Source organism: Lissotriton vulgaris, chromosome 7 (genome assembly GCF_964263255.1).
Source record: "Lissotriton vulgaris chromosome 7, aLisVul1.2, whole genome shotgun sequence".
NCBI lineage: Eukaryota > Metazoa > Chordata > Amphibia > Caudata > Salamandridae > Lissotriton > Lissotriton vulgaris.
In genome coordinates, this window is record NC_141695.1 from 1,701,722,408 (window position 1) to 1,701,745,976 (window position 23,569).

The 23,569-nt window shown below is 45.9% G+C and overlaps 1 protein-coding gene across 1 annotated transcript in view; it reads right to left on the reverse strand.

Moving 5' to 3' along the window:
- Window positions 1-23,569, reverse strand: part of LOC147706353 (solute carrier organic anion transporter family member 4A1-like) — a 345,292-nt gene that overhangs the window by 310,930 nt on the left and 10,793 nt on the right. Inside the window, exon 2 of the mRNA XM_086932845.1 lies at window positions 15,836-15,926. Within this exon, the coding sequence (XP_086788971.1) occupies window positions 15,836-15,926 (91 nt within the window). The remainder of the gene's footprint in view (window positions 1-15,835; window positions 15,927-23,569) is intronic.

The following is a 23,569-nucleotide window of genomic DNA, read 5'->3' on the forward strand; positions in this document are numbered from 1 at the left end:
GAATGCGGTGAGCTGCTTTTTGTGAGCGGAGTTGCCCGAGAACCTGCAAACTTCTGACGAGACCCGGATCGCTCCAGCCGTGACGCCGACGGGGAAGCGAGTGCGCAGTGCTACGCGAACACCGAACGAAGCCAACCAACTTCTCCGAGATGCACTGAAGGCTTAGGGGGCTCAAGTCCGACCTGGGGCAACAGCGCTGTTCGGTGCTGCGGACGCGTGAGTACACTCCGGCTTCTACACGGATCGCCATGCTAACGCTTCTGGCACCCTGCACCTTTACCAAGATGGCGGACGCCATTTTTTGCAAATGCCTGACACAATCTAATTACGCCTCTAACCCTAACTGAACAATAATGAACAATACTGAAAATTACACAACAGTAAATTAACAGTCATAGTACCCCTTGAGCACAGAGTCTATCCAGCTGATGAGGGTCTGGCAAGCGAGTGGCGCACACGAGTCCCTGAAGTGCAGTGCTTGCTCTCATGAAGCCACGTGTCCTGGCGGTCATATGCGATCTTTTACAGCGTCCCGGAGCGCGCTCAAAATCAGAGCCAAGGGTGCTTCCTCGAGGCTTCACAATCGCGGCCTGGGCCAACTGTGTCTAGATATATACCAAAAGTGGTCTTGCATCGAATCCGAATATGTGTAGGACCTCAATCATAGCTGGTTTCCACGTGTGACACAGAAACAGAGTGAATGAAAACTGGAGAATGGGGTTTTTCAAAATATCCTCAGTTGCTGAGTCCCCTACAGTGCTTAAAAATGTCGGCTCTCATTGTCTTTGACCCAAAGAGATAGCGTCACAGCTCGAATTAACCTGTTTAGCCTACAATTGACATCAATGAGGAGGAACTTTTATATGCTGTGTGATCTGCTGTAGGTTCTATGGCAGTACGCTTACAAATGCTGTGAGAGACTTTCCATGCCCTTGGTAATACCACAATAAGAGGAAGTGTGTTACTGCTACACGTGCCAAATCAAAGATATCGACCAAGTTACATTTCGGATAAGTCCCCATTCGGATCAGACCCTCTATGGTCCCATCGCCTGTTTCCTTGCTCTGTGATTCCCATATAACCCAGCGGAGTCAACACACACCAGCTCTACGTGCTTGTAGCGACGTCTCCCACGAGGCAAAGGCTAGACTCCGGAGCAGGCACAATGGACACCAAAGAGCAAAACACCCTGAAAAGGGTTAAGTCCGACCATTCGAACCCAGGATCACCTATCAAACCCAAGAGAGTCACCACCGATGCAATAGACATGATCCTAAGCAAGTTAGATGAGGTTAAGGACCTAGCCAAGACAACCAAAGAAGAAGTAGTGGCAATTTGGCAGGATATTAGGGACACTAACGCGCGTCTTGCAGAGACGGAGTCAAGGATTAGCCGACTTGAGGACATTGAAGTTAAAACATGTGCGGCTCTAAAAAATTTGAACATATCTTCGGACCAAACAACAAGGAAGCTGGCAGAATTACAGGACAGGAATAGGAGAGGGAACCTGCGCATTTTCGGGGTTCCGGAGGGATCCGAGTAAGCATGGGCGAATTTTGCGAATCTCGCGTTCGCGAAATTTTGCGGATTTGCGAACTCGCAATCCGCAAATTCTCGCAAATTTTTTTTTTTTGTGTTCGCGCGGGTTTCTGCCAGTTCGCGAGGGTTTTGTACAATTTCGCAAACGCGAACTTACCTGTCGGGTCGCAAGTTTTGCGAACTTGTTGTTTCTACGTGTCCAGCCTGTTTGGGACACTCTTCTTCATCACTGCCACTCTCTGTCACCACTGCCACTCTCTGACTACTCATGCCACCCTCTGGCCCACCCATGCCACCCTCTGTTTCATCACAGCACCCTCTGGTTGTCCAGTGTACATTATTGTGGCAAAGCAAAGCACACCTTCCCTGCCTCAAGTGACCTGAATTAATTTGGGGCTGATTAATGTGTCACAGAATATTTTTTTAGCTGGCACCTGCTTCCTTAGTGCTTCCTGATTAGTGATCTTTTGCACTTGCTAAGTGCTTTCATTGTTGCAAAATTAGTTACAACACCTGCCCTGCCCCAACTGACAATAATGAATTAGGGGCTGATTAATGTGTCACTGGATTTGAACTTCCAGCCTGGCTCCTGCTTGTCTGCCTTAGCTGTAATTCAGGATCTTTGTGTAACTATTCTGAGGGTCAGAGCAGGGTCACATAATAGTTGCAAGTAGGCAACTGAACTCTGGAGGGGCCCCTCAGGAAGCACTACAGGAAATGGCTACTAATGATGAGCTTGAACTTTTGAACCTGGTAAGTAGTTTCAGTTTTGCTAAGATCGTATTTCTGCAATTTAGCGCTTATTCGCGGGGCGCGAAGTTGAACTGGGAAGCCGCGAACTCACGCGAACAGTGCGAGCAAGCCATAAAATCCGCTGCTCGCGGATTTGCGGATTTTGCGGGAAATTCGCGAATCTCGCGGATTGCGAATTTACCGAAAATCCGCAAAATCCGCGAGCGTAACGGATTTTCCGCCCATGCTTAGATCCGAGGAATCACAGGGCTCCTGTGTTCAATTTCTGGAATCATGGTTTGCTCAAGCCACAAATTTGACCTTCGTCCATCCCCTAGAGTTCGATAGGGCACACAGAGTTCCGGGAAGGATCACCAAAACGCAAAAAGGTCCCAGACCCATCGTTTGTAAGCCACTACGATATCAGCACGTGGAACAAATCCTCGCCTTTGTCCGGAAACACAACCATATTTTATGGAAGGACGCAAAAATCTACATCTCACAGGACTATAGCAAAGATACGGTAGATGTGAGGAAAGCATTCCTGGCCCTACGTCCACAACTGAAATCAAGGGGCTATCAATTTGGCTTTGTGGGCCCAGCAAAGTACAGAGTGATTGTTCGTGGGTCTCCTCACATCTTTTCAGACCCCATGAAACTCAAACGTATGTTAGATGATTTGGAAGAACGCGACATGGACACCAACAATCCCGACAATATGGCGGCCTCGGCTTCTGGATACAAATGAGTATTCTTAGATTATCCTATCTATGATACGACCCTACTGGTCGCACTGATTCACCATGACAATGGGCCTGTGGCTCTGGTGGTTGTACGGCCAGGGTTACACTCTCCTGGTTAAGACAAGGGTTGATCTGCCAAGTAGATGGTCATCAGGTGATACATTCCAGTTATCCAGTATTTGGGTGTCTTTCATAGATTCACATGCCTGAATCATTCCCCGTCGCCGAGACGGGAGCCTCCGGTACATAAAAAAGTAATGTCCTAAGGACATACATAGAGAATATAGGCCTAAGGGCCTCCCCTTTTGGGGCCTTTCCACGTCCTTATGTAAAAGGACCGAACTCTCATCGTTAGCCAATCAGCTCCGACCTCCTTCTAGAACCTTCCCGGGAGGAGCCTCCGTCCCTCAGATTTTTCTACCGCACGTTGTGCTAGGGAGTCTCCAACCTGAGCTCTTCAGGTTTCCAAAATTCGAAGTCTCAAACTTCACCGAAGTTCACTTTGTACGAAAAGGATTTCATCCTAGCATCGACTACATGTCGGAATCTAATAAGAAAACTTCGTCCATGGCGGACTCACAGAAGAAAGCCCTCCTGAGGGCCTGCTCCTCCTGCGGCAAGCAACGGATTCAAGCGGAGGACAAGCACGACCTGTGCTTATATTGCCTGTACCCTGACCACGTCACTGACAAGTGTAGGGTGTGTAGAGCCTTCCCAAAGAAGACGGTTAAGGAAAGGGAAACTCGCCTTCGCGAATGGCTCGACAGGCTTAAGGTCCGAGACACTCTGGAATCTTCCGAGGGTAGTGTCTCCGCGACCTCCAAAGTCTCCAAGAAGAGACCCAGGGTGCAATCCCCTGGAGAGACAGACACTCCTCCTAAGAAGGCGCACAGGAAGCCTTCGGAGGCACGCTCCACCACCTCCTCCGTGTCTGTTAAGGATGGCCAGAGGTTCAAGAAGCCCGCTCCATCTACTAAGCGGACCACCTCAATTACGACCACTGTGTCGACTACTACGGCCTCATCGCCCTCCACGGCGACCACGACGACCACCACTGCGTCCTCAGGCGCACCGGTCTCCTCGACCATTCCTCTGAAACCTTCATCCAATACGAAGGCCGCCTCTTCGTCACCTAAGAGGTCTGAATCTTCAGGTACGCCTTCGCCGAAAACACCTCATACCGAAGGCTCGTCACCTAAGCCATCGAAGTCAAGTTCGTCTCCTAAACAGTCGAAGTCAAGTTCAAGAACCACACCTTCGACAAAGATATCCCAGGTCCACGACCCTAACATCAGTAAGGCGGCGAAACCCTTACCCCCGCAAAAATTGGTACCATTAACCCTGACGGAGGTGCCCAAATCACCGGCACGCTTGGCGGGAGCGCTATCTTCACGCACGTCGTCGGAAGAGACCCCGGCGCCATCTTGGAAAGAATCGAGATTGGTCGAAGTCTCTATTCACTCGAGTCCAACGCCCTCGGTTCTCCCAACGGTGGAGTTGGCACCCGAGGAAGAACAAGACACACTACAGAGTGAGGAGTCGGACGAAGAACAGGAGGTTCACGAAGAACACCAGGACGTCCAAGAGATCCGGGACGGAGTGACGTATCAAGGCAGCTCCCTGACCGTAGACACGGTGAAAACCCCGATGATCTGTTTGCCACTGTCTCTGGTCAACGATTTGAAATCCCTGGTGCAGGACTATAAACGAAGGTTCCCGGACGCAGACAGCGGTGCCCAGGTTCCGGTCACCCAAGCGCAACCGTCGGCCTCGCACCCTTCCGCTCCCCCGGCCCGTCCTCGGAGCCAACTCCGACCGCAAACACAGGCGGAGGATTCATCGGAAAGCGAGGAGGATGACACGGACTTAGAGGAAGGCGAGGTGCAAGACGTCGCCTCGGACCACAGAGACGACGATGCCGATGCTGCGTCATCACACCATTCGTCTGCCCCGGCATCCCCGAGACCACGCCACTCTGAAGCAGCGGACGTGGGAGGTTTCCACAAACTGGTGGACAGAGCTGCAAGGAGGTTTCACATGGCGGTGGAATCCGCGGAAACGGAATGCTTCCTCCATGATTTCAAGGAGCACACACAGAAATCGACCAAGTCTATTCCTCTGATAGACTTTCTATGGGAACAGGGCAAGAAGCTGATGCTCACGCCTGCCTCGGTGCCGGCGGTGGTTCCGCGCCTAGACAAAAAATATAAGGCCCCGAACTCCGCACCTGCCTGCCTGACCGGCCACCCCAAACCGGACTCGGTTGTCACTCAGGCGGCCCAAAAACAATCCCGAAACCCCTCCTCGCCGCTGTCCGCGCCCCCGGACAAGGAAGGAAGGAAGCTGGACACCATAGGCAAGAGGTTCTCCACCACATCCGCCATGTCCATCAAGGTGGCAAACTCCATCGCCCTCCTGGGCCGATACAACCGCCAGCTATGGGAAGACATAGCTCCCTACCTGCAAGGCCTGCCGGCCACGGTCCAGGACGAGGTGAAAGCTCTTCTGGCGGAAGGACAAAACTCCGCGGCTGAAATTATCGACTGCGCCATCGACGCAGCCATGACGGGATTCCGCCAGTTGGCAGGGGCTGCCGTGCTCCGCCGCCAGGGCTGGCTCAAGGCGACGTCTTTTCGGCAGGAGGTCCAATCTAAGGTACTGGATATGCCGTTCGATGGGCAATTCCTCTTTGGGGAAAAGATAGACGAGGCACTCCAGGCCATCAAAAAAGACACCGACACGGCGAGGGCTCTGGGCTCCCTCCAGTCCCGGAACCAATCCTTTCGGGGAGGCCGCTCCAGAGGTCAGTACTCCTACAGAGGTTCCTACCAAAATCGGTCGTCCTATTCCTATGGCAACAGGAACCAACCCCAACAGAAACAACAGTCCCGACAGTCATCCTATGGGAGATCGTCCTTCAGAGGCAAATCCGCCAAGAAGGGCGCTGGCGGCCGCCAGTGACCACTTACTCCGGCCAGTCCCACCACCGTCTCAATCCTTTCGAATTGGGGGAAAACTGACCCACTTCCTCCACAATTGGCGAAAAATCACTACGGATCGGTGGGTACTACAAATAATTCAATTTGGACATTCCCTGGAACTGGTCAACACCCCTCCCAACACCCCTCCACTGAAGCGTACTCACAGACACCTGCACCTCCTTCTCCAGGAAGTCGCTGCCATGTTAGTCAAAGGAGCCATCGAAAAGGTCCCGGACTCCCAGAAAGGGAAGGGTTTTTATTCCCACTTCTTCCTGGTCCAACAGAAAGGGGACAAGTGGAGGCCGATCTTAGACCTCCGGGCGCTCAACGCCTTCCTACGGAGTCAATCCTTCCGGATGGTCACAATCCAGGAGATCCTGGGTGCACTGGAAAGAGGCGACTCGATGGTCTCCCTAGACTTACAGGACGCCTACTACCATGTCCCCATCCTCGTCAGGCACAGGAAATACCTAAGGTTCGAAATAGCGGGCAGACATTACCAGTTCAAGGTCTTGCCGTTTGGCCTCAAATCTGCCCCACGTATCTTCACAAAGTGCTTGGCGCCCGTGGCTGCCTTCCTGCGACAAAGGGGTCACCAGGTGTTCCCCTACCTGGACGACTGGCTGGTGAAGGCTCCTTCCCCGGAGGACGCGCTGGCTTCCTTCAACGCCTGCAGCGCTCTTTTCCAACAGCTGGGTCTGACGATCAACCTCAAAAAATCATGCACTACTCCGTCAACGAGGATCACCTTCCTAGGGGCAACCCTGGACACGGAGCATGCGAAGGCTTTCCCCTCAGAGGACAGGATCTGCAAAGTACTGTCTCTGGCCACGGCGGTGGCCAAGAAGCCTCGCATCAAGGTCCGGACGTTCACCTCCTTGCTAGGGATGATGTCTTCATGCATTCTCCTCGTACCGCACTGCAGGCTCCGCATGCGCCCCCTACAGGAAGCGTTGGCGAGACAATGGAAACAGTGTTCAGGCTCATTCGACGACATTCTCACAATCACGCCGGCCATCATAAAGGCCCTGCTGTGGTGGAGAAACAGGACTCACCTGACGGCCGGATTGCCGTTCCTCCTGCCGCCGGCACCACTGGTCATCACGACCGATGCCTCACTGGAAGGCTGGGGCGCAGTACTGTTAGACCTTCGAGTCAGCGGCAAATGGGACGCCCAGGAAACACAACTACACATCAACCTCCTGGAACTGAGGGCAGTGTACCTGGCTCTACAGGCCTTCCTCCCACGCATCGGCTCTTCCCCTGTGCTCGTCAAAACAGACAACACCACGACGATGCACTACCTGAACAAACAAGGGGGAACGCGATCTCTCTCTCTCTCACGAGAATCGCAAAAAATCTGGAACTGGTTGGTGGCGCACGGCCTCTCCCTCAAGGCGGAGTACGTTCCAGGGAAGGAGAACACTATCGCGGACGCCCTCAGCAGGCAGACCTCTCTCTCCCACGAATGGGAGCTCAACGGCGACACGGTGGCCCACGTCTTCTCACAATGGGGCACCCCGAGGATCGATCTCTTCGCGACGGCAGAGAACACCAAATGCCGAAGCTACGCAAGCTGGCATCCCCAACGGGGGTCGCTGGGAAATGCTTTTTCCATCGGCTGGTCCAGCGTGTTTGCGTACGCTTTTCCGCCGTTCCCGATGATACCGAGGCTCCTCCGGAAGATGAGGACGGAACCGTGCACGCTGATACTGATTGCTCCGTACTGGCCGAGACAACATTGGTTCTCGGATCTTCTTCGCCTATCCACCAGGCCCCCGATTCACCTGCGACAACTCCCGAACCTCTTGACAATGTCCGGAGGCCAGGTACACCACCCGAACCTCCGTTCGCTCAACTTGTCGGCTTGGCTCCTGAGCACCTTGAGTTCGGGGAGCTAGACATACCGCAGGACTGCAGGGCAGTACTGGCCAAGGCGAGAGCGAGCAGCACGACCAAGACCTACTCGCTGAAGTGGAAGAGGTTCTGCGTGTGGTGTTCGGAACACGACTTACACCCGCTCCGGGTCACCCCAGTACAGCTGCTACCATACCTACTGCACCTGGCTCAATCGGGACTGGCTCACGCCTCCATTAAGGTTCATCTGGCTGCGATTTCTAGGTTCACCAGGACCCCATCGGGACCCTCCCTCTGGTCCAGTCGACTGGTGAAACAATTTCTAAAAGGACTTTACAGATCCTTTCCGAGGCCTCGGAAAGTTCCTCCAACCTGGCAATTGAACTTGGTGCTAAACCAATTGATGAAACTCCCATTCGAGCCCATACACCGGGCATCGCTCAAGCATCTTTCCTGGAAAACGGCTCTCCTGCTAGCCCTGACGTCGGCCAGAAGGGTCAGCGAACTTCAGGCGCTGTCCATTCAGGAACCGTATCTCCAATTCAGGCACGACCGAGTGGTACTCAGGCCCAACCCTAAATTCATTCCTAAAGTGCCGTCAGACTTTCATCTGAACGAACCAATTGTCCTCAAGTCATTCTTTCCGGACCCTTCCACGGCAGCGGAAAGGGCGCTGCATTCCCTGGACATTAAAAGGTGTCTCAAATTCTACTTGGACAGGACCAAAGACGTCAGGAAGTCTTCTCAACTCTTTGTAGCCTACAGCAACCCGAGAATGGGGCTGCCCTTGACAAAACAGAGCATCTCACGCTGGATTTCATCAGCAATTGCTTTCTGCCATGATCAGGCCGGACGGCCTTTGACAGACCGAGTGGCTGCCCACTCGACCAGAGCGATGTCAACGTCAGCAGCGCTCTTCGCTGGAGTGACGATCCTGGACATCTGCCGAGCGGCGACATGGAAGTCCCCGCATACCTTTTCCAAGCACTACTGCCTGGACATCGAACTGCAGAAGGACGCTGCAGTGGGACAAGCGGTGCTGCGCCATCTCTTCCAATAAGGTGAGCCTTACCTCGTCCCGCCATCCAGGTATGCACATTCTTCATGGTTTTCTCTGCTATATGCATGACTGTATGTTACCATGTTTCTCTCAGGTTGTCTGTAATCTATGCAGGCCTGCTAGATGTGAGAATGTGCTTTACCACTATGCATGTATAACTGCTGGCTACTCTGATTCAGGCATGTGAATCTATGAAAGACACCCAAATACTGGATAAGAAATGCGTTACTTACCTGTAACAGCAGTTATCCAGTATTGGTGTCTTTCATAGATTCACATGCAACCCTCCCGCCTCCCCGGTAAGGACTCACGTACCTCTATGTCTACATTGCGACACCCTAGCTGGGTGCGTACGAAAATCTGAGGGACGGAGGCTCCTCCCGGGAAGGTTCTAGAAGGAGGTCGGAGCTGATTGGCTAACGATGAGAGTTCGGTCCTTTTACATAAGGACGTGGAAAGGCCCCAAAAGGGGAGGCCCTTAGGCCTATATTCTCTATGTATGTCCTTAGGACATTACTTTTTTATGTACCGGAGGCTCCCGTCTCGGCGACGGGGAATGATTCAGGCATGTGAATCTATGAAAGACACCAATACTGGATAACTGCTGTTACAGGTAAGTAACGCATTTCAACTCCACCTACCAATGCAAGCTTTGCTCTAGCGCATTACTCTTGGTCACAATTCCTGCAATCCACTGTACTCTTGGCTCCTCTGTACCATTATTGCTTGTTATGCTCGCCTGAGTATGCGCCTAACTAGCGTTTTGCCTCATTGATCTGAGTTACTATTATACTTTATTGCTGTGACCTGTTATTATGATGTTACATAATGTGCGGTATTGACGCTTTTCCTCAGGTGTTAAGATTGTTGGGGATAGGTACGACAGGTGATAATAAGCCACTCCTGCTCATAGATCACTTCCTTCTAGACTTTAGGATGCTCTAGCTCAGTAAGTCTGGTAATGTAAATTAGTCCACAACGGCTTCCTCTAGATTTACAAACACAAGGTTGTATCATTTGCTGTTAAATATATAAGTCTTGGTTAGAATTGTCGGAACTGTGGTTCCGTAGTTGTTTTACATTGTTCATGGATCTAGCAGGCTTAGCATAAAGTTCAATGCTTCAAAAAGTTGTTCCAATGTTTACACTATATTAACATTGACGGGAGGGAATACTGCGATTTTCCTCAAGTCACCATGCTCACTATTTGCGGTTGGGGAGGTTGGGGAAGGGGGAGTGGGGGGATAGTGGGGGGTGTATGCTGTATGCTTTGGTCTTATTTTCGGTTTCATTTTCATTTTCATGCTTATTCTTTGTTTTGACAAGATTTGACGTTTGCATGCCATCCTTACAAGCTCTCACGATTGCTCGAGGTCCTAGTCAGTCAAGTGCCACACACAGCAAGATGAGGGGAACCTTACCTTTTGAGTCACATGGAACATACTCCTTTGAGGATTATACTGATCTCATAATGTTCATTACCGTTTGAAATGATACATCCTACACTTGACACGCCGCTTGGGGCGGCTACCGTGGACAAATTAAAAATCTTGTCCCTGAATGTAAAAGGATTAAATCAACCCATAAAAAGACAAAAGATATTGGATTATTTACGTAGACAAAAAGGCGATATTGTGTTATTACAGGAAACCAAACTAGACACAAAACAATTCTATACGTTACGGAATAAGTTCTATTCTGAGGTGGTAGGTTCAGAGGCGGTGGGTAAGAAGAACGGGGTATTGATTCTAATAGCGAAAAAGTCCAAGGTGGAATTATTATCTTCATCGGCTGATGAAAAAGGTAGATGGGTTACGGCCAAGCTGAGCAGAGACAACACAGAATTTTACGTTACCAATATATATGCCCCTAATACTAGTGATCTAAGCTTTTGGGAGGGACTAGCGAAGCAAGTCGAGACTATTCCAGACTCGGCCGTGCACTTAATGGCCGGGGATTTCAATCTTCCATTTGACCCAACCGTGGATAGAGACTCACGGTGCACTTTCAAGCCAAACAAATCACATAATGCATTCCTTAATTTGAGCCATCGTTTTCACTTGGTTGACACATGGAGAATACAAAATCCCACGGATAGGGACTACACGTTCTACTCCTCCCCACACGACTCATATTCACGTATTGATTGCATCTTTATTACACAGAATGGGGTCCCGAGGATAGAGGATACATCTATTGAGCCGAGAGTCATGTCGGATCATTCATGTATCTCCCTCTCCATCAACAACATTAAACCCTCCCCAAGACAAACATCGTGGAGATTAAATGATGAGATCTTAAATAAAGACCAGCACCGGATTGCTATCCAATCCGCCATCCGTTCGTATCTAGACCTGAATGGGAGAGGAGATACCTCAGATCTTGTACGTTGGGAGGCCTTGAAAAGTACGCTCAGAGGGATATGCATTAAAATTCGTTCAGTGATGAATAAAGAACATAACACTAAATTGGAAACACTAGAACGTGAGATATCGGAATTAGAAAATAAACACCAGATAGATAGGGATAACGAGACACTCAACACAATGACTAATAAGAAATACGAATACAATAAACTGGTGAGTGAAAGGGCAGGTGTATGGTTGGACAGAAGACGAAGATTTAAACTTTGCGAATCCAATAAGGCGGGCAAAAGCTTGGCCGCTTACCTAAAATTCAAGGTTCAGAAAAACTCAATCAATGTCATTAAGGACTCTGCAGGGGTAGGCCATTCGGATCCAAATGAAATAACTGAAGTTTTTAAGGACTTCTATGAAACCCTGTACGCTAAGAACATGTCGGTAGAAGAGGGAAGGATTCAGGACTACCTAAATGAATGTGATTTACCAAAACTGTCATCGGAAGAACAGCGGAGTCTAAATGATCCGATCATGGCGATTGAGATAGAGAAAGCGATCAAAGGCCTAAAATGTGGTAAAGCACCTGGTCCTGATGGCTTCACTGCTAAATTCTACAAAAATGTTACCTCCTCTCTGGTAGACCCTCTTCTTCACCTGTTACGAGAAATTACCGACACAGGTGAGGTGAAGGGAACCCTGGCGGAGGCAATTATAGCGGTACTCCCCAAAGAGGGTAAGGACCCATCCCTGCCAAAAAATTATAGACCCATTTCCTTAATTAATCTCGACTGTAAGATCCTAGCTCTGATTCTCCCAGCCCGACTTCAGCGAGTTCTCCCCAACCTAATCCATCCATCTCAGGCAGGATTTTTAAAGCATAGACTGTCCAGTGATAACACCAGAGTGCTGGCACATGTGTTGGAGAAAGCAAAACTTCTAGATACCCCCACAGCGGCAATCACGTTAGATGCCGAAAAGGCTTTCGACAAAGTAGATTGGGCTTTTCTCGAAGCAGTGTTACACAAATTCAACTTAGGCGTAACATTCACGAAACTTGTAATGTCCCTATATGCCTGTCCTACTGCAAAGGTTAGAGCAGGTGGCTCCTTTTCCTCATCTCTCTGTCTGAAACAGGGAACGAGACAGGGTTGTCCTCTCTCCCCATCCTTGTTCTTGCTAGCAATTGAACCGTTCCTATATCATATAAGGCATAACTATGCCATTGCTGGTATACCATTCAATGGCTGTACTGTAAAACTAACTGCATACGCGGACAATGTACTCATTATGTCGGAAAGAGCTGATGAAGCTATTCCTGCGCTAATGAATACTATCGATGAATACTCTAGGGTTTCAGGCTATAAACAGAATAAGGACAAAACGGAGGTCAAACTCCTGAATAATGTCGGAAATAAGGACATACTCGGAACCTCTGGCCTCACCTGGCAGCCACAATATTTTAAATACCTGGGTCTGGATTTCGGGAAAGACTTAATATCAACCTTAAAAGTGATTGAGGAACTGACCTTAAAAAAGATCTCCACACTGTTAGACGGCTGGTCACCCAAGTTTCTCTCCTGGTGGGGTGGGGCTGAAACTCTTAAAATGATGTGCACTCCACTGGTTAACTATTTAGCTAGCATGCTCCCCATGACTTTTACGGACGATTTTATCAAGAAAGTGGATAAGCTGTTTGGGGGGCTTCTGTGGCGAGGGAAAAAAGCCAGGATATCATTAAAAAAGTTGCAACTAGCAAGAGAGAAAGGCGGCCTGGGCCTCCCCTCGTTCAGGAACTACCAGACGGCTTTCCTCTGCAAGCAGGGAGCTCTCTGGCTGGTAGACTCTCCATCCTATGTTCCAGTGTGGCTAACTATTGAAAAATCTATCATCGCACATGCACCCCTTCCAGCCCTCCTTACTATGGACTTAACACACTTGCCTCATTCCAAATACATCCTGTTGAATACTAGACGAGCCCTGTTAAGGCTTGACCAATCCCATAGAACTAATTCCGTTATCAAAAAAAACACCTTTCTGTCGCTGTGGAGAAATCCTATGTTCAAGATAGATGGCAAAACCCTTTATTGGGACTTGTGGGCTGAAAAGGGCATTAACATGGTTAAGGACCTCTACGATGGTACACAACCCATTCCCTTCATCTAAATTGCAGATGACTTATAACCTGCCCCCCATAGATTTCTACCAGTTCCTGAAATTGAAATCCACCATCCCTAAACGTAACCTCATTACTTAATCACCTTGGCTTGTGACGCGTCTGCCACTTCTGACTCATGCTGGCCATTTCGTGTCTAGAGTCTATAAGCTACTCCTACCTTTGCCCAAGAAATCCCATAGGCTAGTAGAAGGCAAATGGGAATCGGAATCTAACTCAACGGGAATAGTGATAGACTGGGATGTAATATATAACACCACATTGTCCAACAAGGTATCTCCAATTCTTTGCCAGACAAAATACATGTTGCTGAACAGAACATTCTGGACTCCTCATAGGTTGTATAAATGCCATCTGAAAGACACACCCAATTGCTGGAATTGCCAGACGGCGACCGGGGATCTTGCCCATATGCTTTTCTACTGCCCTATATTGCAGACATTCTGGGAGAAAATCTTTGCTTATATCCACCAGATATTTGGAATTGACCCTGTGAAGGACTTTATCTACGTTATACTAGGTGCACTAGACACACAGTTGCCAGACATCCATGACGGCCAACTTTTAGATGTAATGTTAACACTGGCATGCAAGGTCATCCTTTGCAAATGGAAAAGCTCTGCGGAGGTCAATTTTAAAATCTGGCTGGAGTGGCTCTCCTATTTGAGAGGAGCAGATAACCCAGCGCTGCAATCGGCTACATGGAAACCTTCCAGCAAAAAATTATGGAACTCTCTAGATGCATCGTCCTCTCACTTTGAACCCCCGTGATGTAGACTTGCAAATGTATGTTACCCATGTATGTTCCATTGGCTGTATAATCTACATCTGAATGCACTGTGAATATTGTGCTCTCTGATAGCTTGGATGCGATATACCGGACATACTTGTCTTCATTTTTCCTTTAACTTTGTGTAGTTGTCACTTAATAGCATGTTTGAATCAATCTATGTAATGGAAGATTTATTGTATTGTCTTTTCTTTCTTTTCTCCAAAATTTTCAATAAAAACGATTTGAAATAAAAAATAAATAAATAAATAAATAAATAGGGAGAGTTCAAGACAACCGCTTATATACCCAGGAGTAGGATTCCAAGAAAATCCCCAACGAAAATATATGATGTTCTGAGCAATCAAACAGAACTCCTAAGCTGCAGTAAGGAATCTCTACAGGCTACTCTCGATACAGTAAATGCTGGAGTTTATGATTTTACCATTAGGAAAAGGCTGAAAATGTATGACTTTCATAGAAGGGTAGTCGGACGAAAACACATTCTCTGCAAAAATAACATTGCAGGGCAGCTTAGGTTTGCAAAGCAGTGCCTAAATAAACCACAAGGCATTTGCAACAGTGCCCTCTGGACACATGAGACCAAAGTGGAGTTGTTTGGTTATAATGAATAATAACATCTTTGGGTGCACCAATTACTGCGTATTACCACAAAAACTTCCCACCTCATGGTGATGGAGGGGTGAGGATTTAAGGCCACATTAATACTGCTCTATACCAGTACATTCTAGTGAAAAGATGAGACAATCTGCACAACTGCTAAAGTTTAGCCAAGGGTGGATCATGCAAAAGAACAGTGATTCAAAGCACACTGTTAAATCTAAGACTGAATGGCTGAAAAAGAAAAGAATTGGGATGTTGGACTAGCCAAGTCTAAGTCCAGACATCAACCCTTCTAAAATGCTATGGTGGGTCCTAGGGAGAGCTGTACATAAACAAATGCCTTACGACATCACCGAGCATAAGCAGTTCTGTAAAGGGCAGTGGAGCACAATTCTTCAAAGTAATGTTTGAAACTGCTAAAACTCTAACATGATCCTTTTACTTAATTTTATTTCACATGGTACTGAATCTCTGTATAAACTTATTTTTGTTCACAGACGGCTACTAAATGTTGGTTGATTTATCTGTTTAATTGATGCTAAAAGAAATAAATATCGTAAGTGCTATTGTTATATCAGGCTGGATTCATCTACTGTCTGGACTAGATCAGGACTAAATATAGGTAGCATATGTCTTAAGTAAAAGCATAACATCTTAAGAGGGTGTACTTTCTTTTTCAAATCATTGTAGAAGTTGCTGCATTCCTACCGCAAAAATATTATGTTTAATTTGCTAATATAGGTGCTTGGAAATACACCACCATTTCAAGTGTTACTAAGGTATATGTGTGTGTGATGATGGTCCTGTCCGTCTTCTGCATTACCAGATCTAAGCCTGAACTATGCATAATAGATCTGCCTGAGGGGCCATTACAAGTCCGGTGATTTTCTGCCCTTTATTCCCCCAGCCCCACTCCTGATAATCTATAGGGGGCAGAAACAATCACAATTACAGGAATGTGGTAAAACAAGGTTCATATGAATTTCTAGTAACTTACTTTGTGCCAATTTCTGTGTACATGTTCAGAAAAATCCCTCCAAGCAGGTAGCCAGCCGCAGGACCAATGATGGCTGCAGTGTAGAAGATCGCTGAAAGCAAAGAAAGCAACCTGTTTTAGAACATTCTTTGCGCATAGACACATTGCTAATTGTACAATTAATTCTGGTTTTAAAAATGCAGCATCTATATTGCTGCTCTTCAACTTATTTTTTACTTTTCTAGTCTGCCATTTTCACCCTTTTGCCTTGCTAGCTGTTAGCTACAGATGCCTCCTAATGACCCGCTATAGCTAATCTTAGTACAAATATTACCGATGTTCTTTCTTACTATTTCTATCGAAGTCATTTTCTTGCCAATGAGATTTCTCTCTGACTTTAAGAGCTGCATTTCACTTCCTGTTTGACTGTAACAATTCTTCTTCTACTACTATAACTCTCTGGTATGAGCTGCCTTCATCTACACGTCGATGAAAAGCTAATAGGTCTGTGCTTTTTTTTCCTACCCACTTCAGAATGGTTCAACTGCCTTTCTCTAACCACTGTTCACTGCTATGAGCTGTTTTCCCATCTGTAAGAAGAACAAGCTAGCTATACTTAGCCATTCTTCACTGGTATGTATCGACATCTACTATCGATTATACAGTAGCATAAACTGGACTCTTATGCTCACCAGTTGCTGTATGGATTGCCTTACTTTACCCAACTCACACTTGAGCATAATTCAATTGCTGAACAATTTCCATTCATTTCGTAGAGGGATAATAGTCTGTGACTTATATTTATGCAATGGAAGAATACATTTCTTTTCACACATATGCATTAATTTCCAAATGTCTTTCCAATTCTGGTAAGTCAGAACTGAAGTTCACTCTTAACTGTGCATCAGGCGATGCTTATGGGGTCATTTAAACTGAGTCAGGCAGCCCACCAGACTGCGAGGTCACTAGAAGCCATGGCCTGTGTTCTCCCGGCGAAGGACCGCCTAACAGATTTAGAGATCCTTGTCTCAGGCAGGTGTGGACCTTTGTGACTTCAGGTGAGCTGCCACACCAGTGCCTTTGATACATGTGCTAAACTTTGGGCAGCAAGCACCATTGTTTGTTGCATCCGCACTGTCGAGTGGCTTTGTTTTGGAGAAAAAAGTCCCAAAGGGAGAGCTTTTTTAAAAAATTTAAATAAAAAATAATGGCCCTGGTTCTGCGGGAGTTATCTTGCTGCACGTGGGGATGGTTCCACATTTTCCCTACATGGAACACCTTGCATGGAATTCATTGATAGAAAACATGAGTGTCAGTCGTGCCACCTTAAATAGGGTACAGCAACCAACACTTTGACCTGACAGCTTATGCAGTAGACAGGATTTCGCATGTCGGGTCAAAGGGTTATCTCAGCGGTGCCAGTGGAGGCTCTGCCACTATAAACCAAAAGCTTCCATTAACTCCAAACAGAGCAAGGGAACTTCAAGTTTCGCAGAGCAGGAGCACCTCCTGTTTCCTTACCTGTTGGTCATGTGGATATTCTTGGTCTGACTTCCTCATGAAATTCCCTTGGAATGGCACTGGGGATTGATCCTGACTGATGGAAATAAAAGTGAAGGACATTGAAGGGTATGATTAAATTCATATAAAAACAACTGGTGAAGAGCAGTAGGTCATTGAGGATGTAATCTCTCAGTCAGAGGTCGCTGTGTAGCAGCATACGTTTGCTTTTGTTATCAAAAACACGTGTTCAGATAATTTGAGGATATAGTGAATGCTTCTATTTTAATTTCCTCTCAGTGGCTAAAGTCTGGGTGTCTTATTAACATTGTTTGCAACCTGGAACTGTATTTCTCCGTATCAGATTGGAAGTCTAATGATTTTGAATGACAGGAGGTGGTACAATGATGTGATTTGTGTGTTTCTTCTTTCTCTTTCATGCCCTTGGAAATTATTATTGACTTCACCTTCCTGAATTTGTTCTTTCCCTGTCTTCCCTGTGGAGTTTACAGATGACTACTGGGGCAGCTATTTTCAGAGGAATTGCTTGTTCACTGAAATACATCTAACAGATTCCCTCTCCCGATCTAGGCGATATCTAGAATTCTTAACCACCTCAAATAAATATGGCACAGGGCAGGCTGATAAGACTATCGAAGCATGGGTCTTGAAATGAGTAAAGATTGAGGCTCACTCCATCAAGAAGATTATTTCCTGGACAGCTTGTGACTTCGTTCTTTTCAGCTCCACTGGACACATGAGCCACAGATGCATTGACTCAATAGGCAAGATATCCTCTCCAACTCCACAGGATCTACAGGGTGACACCATGGTTAGCGAAATGGTTGTAGAAATGTGTGGTGGCTCAAAAAGGCGCTGGCTCTTTGTATTAGTTTTGAAGGGTGCAGCAATCCTTTTCTTGCAGCAGTATTTCCTCCTAAAAGAAGCTGTTCAAGCATAGGAGGCAAGGCCCATTAGTGGGATGCCTACTTGGCTTCAGCTGAACTATAACCCGCCCTTGGCATTACTGCTATCTTAGCCTCAGCACAAATGTAAGGAGAATTCCTATCTATTGGCTGCGAGGCTTCAACAGCATACCAGCCATCAACACCCAGATTTCCAGTTGTTATTCTGCATTAGGGCCCTCCGGAGAAATTCTTCACACTGTCTCATGCTGTATTCTATTTATTCCTCTGAACAATCTTAACTGGTTTGAGCTGCTCTCCCTTAGTCAACATTCACTAGCGTAAGCAGCCCTTTTGTTTTTTACTCATTCGTCACTGGTTACAGGTGCCTTCCTGAACTAGTATGTCACTGTTATTGGCTGCTTTCGTTGTAATGAGTTGGTTCCTGGGCTCATTCCTCTGTGGAATGTACCACCTTCACCTAGCCCTCTCTCACTGGCATGAGCAGTTTTCATGCAATCCTGTTTCACCCATGGGACCTGCTTCCTCCACCCACCCACCCACCTCTCTCTAGTTAGAGATGCCTTCTTGTTCTCCTCTTTCACTGGCTTGAGCTGCCTTGCTGTATTAACCCTCCACTGGCGGAGCTACTTTTCTGTACTCTCATTGGTTTCAGCTGTCTTGTGCACCAGATCTCACTGTCACAAATCACCTTTCTCTACTCATCTCATATATGTGAGCTGCATTTCTGTACCCATCTTTCACTAGTATGAGCTGACTTTCCTTTTTCATCTCTCAACTGGTATGACTGTTCTCCATGTGCCCATCTTTCAATCAGATACACCTCCTTTCTACATCACCTTTCAGTAGCATGAGCTGTCTTCCTGTGCTCATCTGTCATCCAGTATGCACTTTATTTCTTATGGTGTTGTATGTTGGTAGGATCTGTGTCTGGAATATCCACTTGTCATTCTAGTTGCAGTGACTTTTCGGTATTCACTGCTTACTGTAAAGGCTGGATTTCTCTACAACTTTCATTTGCATGCTCTGACGTCCTGTGTTCACCTCTCACTGGCATCCGCTGCCATTCCGTCCTCTTTGAAGTGACCTTTCCTTCTGCACCCATCTTTGTTACCTTAGTTGTTTTACTCTTCTCGCACTGATCTGAGCTGCTCGCTAGTCATCTTTCACTACTGTCTGCTGCGTACCTGTATCAATCTTTCACAGGCTTGAATTACCTTTTGGTTGATAGCTTACTCCCTGTAAACATCTCTCAGTGATAGACGCTTCATTGCAGAATCCATCTCTCAGTGGCGTGAGCTGCATTCCTGGACCCACCTTTCACTTGGGTATGCTGGCATTGTGTACTCATCTTTCAATGGCATGAGTGGTCTTCCTATACTCATCTGACACTGGTCTAAGGGGTCTTCTGCACTTACCACTCACTTGCATGATCTTTGTCTGTTGTTTTCCTCTTACTAGATTGTAGTACCTTCTGGTATTCATCGATTACTGAATGGGTTGTATGCCTGTATCTGTGCCACTTCTATGAGCTGTCTTCCTCTCTCCCTAACATCACTTGACGTCCTGTACTAATCTCTCTCTGATTTGAGCTGTCGTCCAGCACTAATCCCTCACTGTGATGACATGCCTTCGGGCAATCATCTTTCACTGGTTTGATTTGCCTCCATGTATTCAGCAGTGGCCGATAAAGGCAGTCTTTCTGTACTAATCTATCATTGTCATGAGTTGCCCAAGTGAACTCATCGCTCACTGGTGTGAACTGTCTTTCTGCAATTGTCACTCACGGGTTGTGCCTTCCTGGGCTCACCTCTCAATGCTATGCTCTTTATTGTCTCTTGCTAATTTCTGGAAGTCATAGCTCGCTGTATGGAATGTGGTCCAGTATCGCTCTATCACTTTTTCGCAGCAACAAGCTCCATTCCAATATCTAACTTTTAGCCTTGTGAACTAGTATGTTTCAGTAGAAAATGAGCATTTGTGAAAAATATTGCGTTTGTGTTCATTGTTTGCATTAGTGCAGACATGCATGGTTCGTCTTTCTACTAATTTTTGAAGTTTCCCTAAAGCCAGGTTGCCAGATAGTGTAAGGAGGACAATGATCCCACAGATATCTTGCAGCAGCGCGGACTCCTTTCACGTGGTGGGAAGCCTTTTCTACATCTAGGAAAATGGAATTCCCAATGACACACCGTAGATCTAATTTTCTGGTCCATAAATGTACAGAGCAGCAACCAGAATATTCAAAAAGTTTATCCGTCAGTGATATAATCTAGGGGATGCTTATGTAAAATATGAAAACCCCGAGGGCTGGAAGTTGATATCCAACTTGGTAAGATCTGTTGGAAGCTCTGATGAACAAAATGAGACACGAGCGTGGCTCACTGACCACTTGACATCGTTATCATCAAAGATAAGCAATAACAGCTCCAGGGACACTTTTTCTAATCAGTTTGATAAGCTGTCTGGGTACTGGTTACTACGTAATGAGTGAATTCAGTTTCTAGTGCTATGGCACCATCTAGTGTTATGAGCACTGGAATATTACCGAATCTATATATTATTCCTTAACTCAAGATCCACCTTTTCAAACAAAATAAACCGATGGCAGTTAAAGGTCTTTTTCAATGATATTATGAATAGGTACTTTTAATTAACGTTTAGTCTCTTCGAAATAAGTACTAGAAAAAGCCAAACGATATGAAAAAAGTACCACTGGAAGTATGATACCCCTTATTTTATGATGCAATATTAAATGACATTATGGATTTAACTGGATCAATGCTTATATTTATATTCATCTTTCCAAGCTAGGCGCTGTAGCCCTTATTTGGTTCTCTGTGCACGGCTTGTGAATAACATATGAGGCAATCTTTGGAAGGGTTATAGCAAGCATGTCTCCTCTCTCAAGTCTGATCCTCAGCCGCATTTTTAGTGAGAGCCCACAGGGATTTTGCTGCCTCTGAGATATCACCAGAGTCTCTCAAAACATAAGGATATAATAGTACACTATGACAGGATGTCAGGAGCAACAATGTTAGCCCTCTCGGTGACATATGACTTGTATAATTATCGCGAAATAAACAAGTTGTCTCTGTGGATAATGACCCACTTCCTCCGCTCCCCATTTGGTGGCTGTACCTGAGTTTTCTAAAGGGCGCCAGAATGCTATCTATTTGAACCATCCGCGGTTCCTTTGGGCTAGGATACTTGGACAAATGATAAAGAGACCTAAATGTCACCGCTCCTAATATGTGTAACTATAGCAGTATTTTTATAGCTCTGGTGTTCAAACTTCCGTCTAACTGCGGGAGTCGACTGGCAAAATTGCACAAAAGCACGCAACAGAAAATGCCTAGAAAACGACATTAAAACTTTTTGAGAAATTGAATGTACTTGTGAGCGACTGCAGGTAGGGGTGGGGCTTTCGAAGAGTGCCTCCCCTGAACGACACTGCTTCCTGCCTCTGGTGGATCTCAGGAAATCTGGAATCATTTATTTAGCAGGGATTAGATCTTTAATAGAGATTTTATATGCATAGATATGCTGCAGAGATAGACAAAACTGAATATATATATATATATATATATGTATATATATATATATATATATATATATATATATATATATATATATATATATATATATATATATATATATATATATATATATATATATATATAGTGGGGGGTGCACTCCTACATAGTCCTTCCTAATCCAAAATATATTTGGGGTGCTGCAACACGCAAGAGCTGTGAACCCTTGCTACTGGTAATGCGTAGTTATTACAAGCACAGAGGCTTGAATTTGTTGCGCACACTTCACCTGGTGTGGAAACACCACAATGTAAACAAACAATTTCAACAATATGTTACAATATTTATTCCTATATTTTCAAAAACTCAAAAAATAACTTTTCATCAATGTGCTTTACATTGTCATTGTATCAATGAATTAATCATTCAATCATTGTATTCTTCATATACATGTACATGTACAAAAATAATAAAAATCATATTCTTAAATTCATTCTCTGTTCATTGCTGGCGCCCATTCTTAAATTAATTCTCTGTTCATTGCTGGCGCCCAATGCATTTCGGAACTAATTACAGTTCCTTCTTCAGGGGCTAATCTGTAAATGAAACATATGATAAGTACTGTCAAAGTCCATGCATGGATCAAAATCACTCAACATTTCCTAATTTACAACCACTAAAACCACTGTGTAAATTTTTATCATGCTGATACCCAATGTGTGTATTGAATATGTGCTGTACCCTACCTTCATCTGATGTAAACAAGCCTCAATCTCCTGTGTACCTGTAAGTAAAACTGAAAACACCCAAGTTCAATGCCATTATCATCGCGTAAACAACTAATATTGTAATATCCATAATGCCTTAAACGTGAACGCTTACCTCTATTGCCAAATTTCAATTATCAGAATCTGCAAAATAATCGCCAACCGTATGCATTAGTACCATCCTGATATGCATGGTGCTAAAAGAAGAAAATCACTCGATAAACATTATAATTCTATCGCGACGCCGCAAGGGCTTACCTTGATCTATTTCCCCTAAATCATGATATAAGTAAGAACAGACAGACAGATTACTGGTAAGTTTCAATAACCCAGACTCCGGTATGACTAGAAAAACTATTATAGCCCGCAACAGACTCAAACCTTAACGCGTTCAGGACAAGCTCCTCAGATCAACTTCTGTATACTCCAGTGTCCGCCGGAATGGTGCCGCGGGGATATTAAAGGCTATGACGTGTGAATGCTAGACACGAAAAAAGGGACTGATATAAAAATGAGGATGTCTTCCTTACTTTTAGGTGGCCGCCATCTTAGAGTAAGCACCTAAAACGGAATCAAACCAATTACACAGGATTCCGGTGTGTAATCTCCTCATATATTGAACGTCCGAAAACTGTACCACGCGTATAGATTAGAACGATGCCTAAAAAAGCAATAAAAATTAATAAAAATATTCCTGCGAATATTGACCTACTATGAAGCCACTGTTGTAAAAAATATAGTGGAAATGAATACCCAAAGAACGTCAATTCATAATACGGACGTCTCAAGAATGCCTCCTGAAAAACGTCAGAAAAAGAACTAAGTGTTGCACTCATCCTAGGTTTCCACTCGTAATGTACTGCACCAATGGTGTGCTTATGAGATGTGTTAGGCTATAAGCTGACTCTGAATGTATGACTGTCCCTAGATTCAGCAATAGTATGGAGTCACAAAAGTTTTCCGTAACCTGGATGATACGTGATTGTGAAAAACGTAGCCATGGGTGTGTTCCAATGTCTTGCCAAT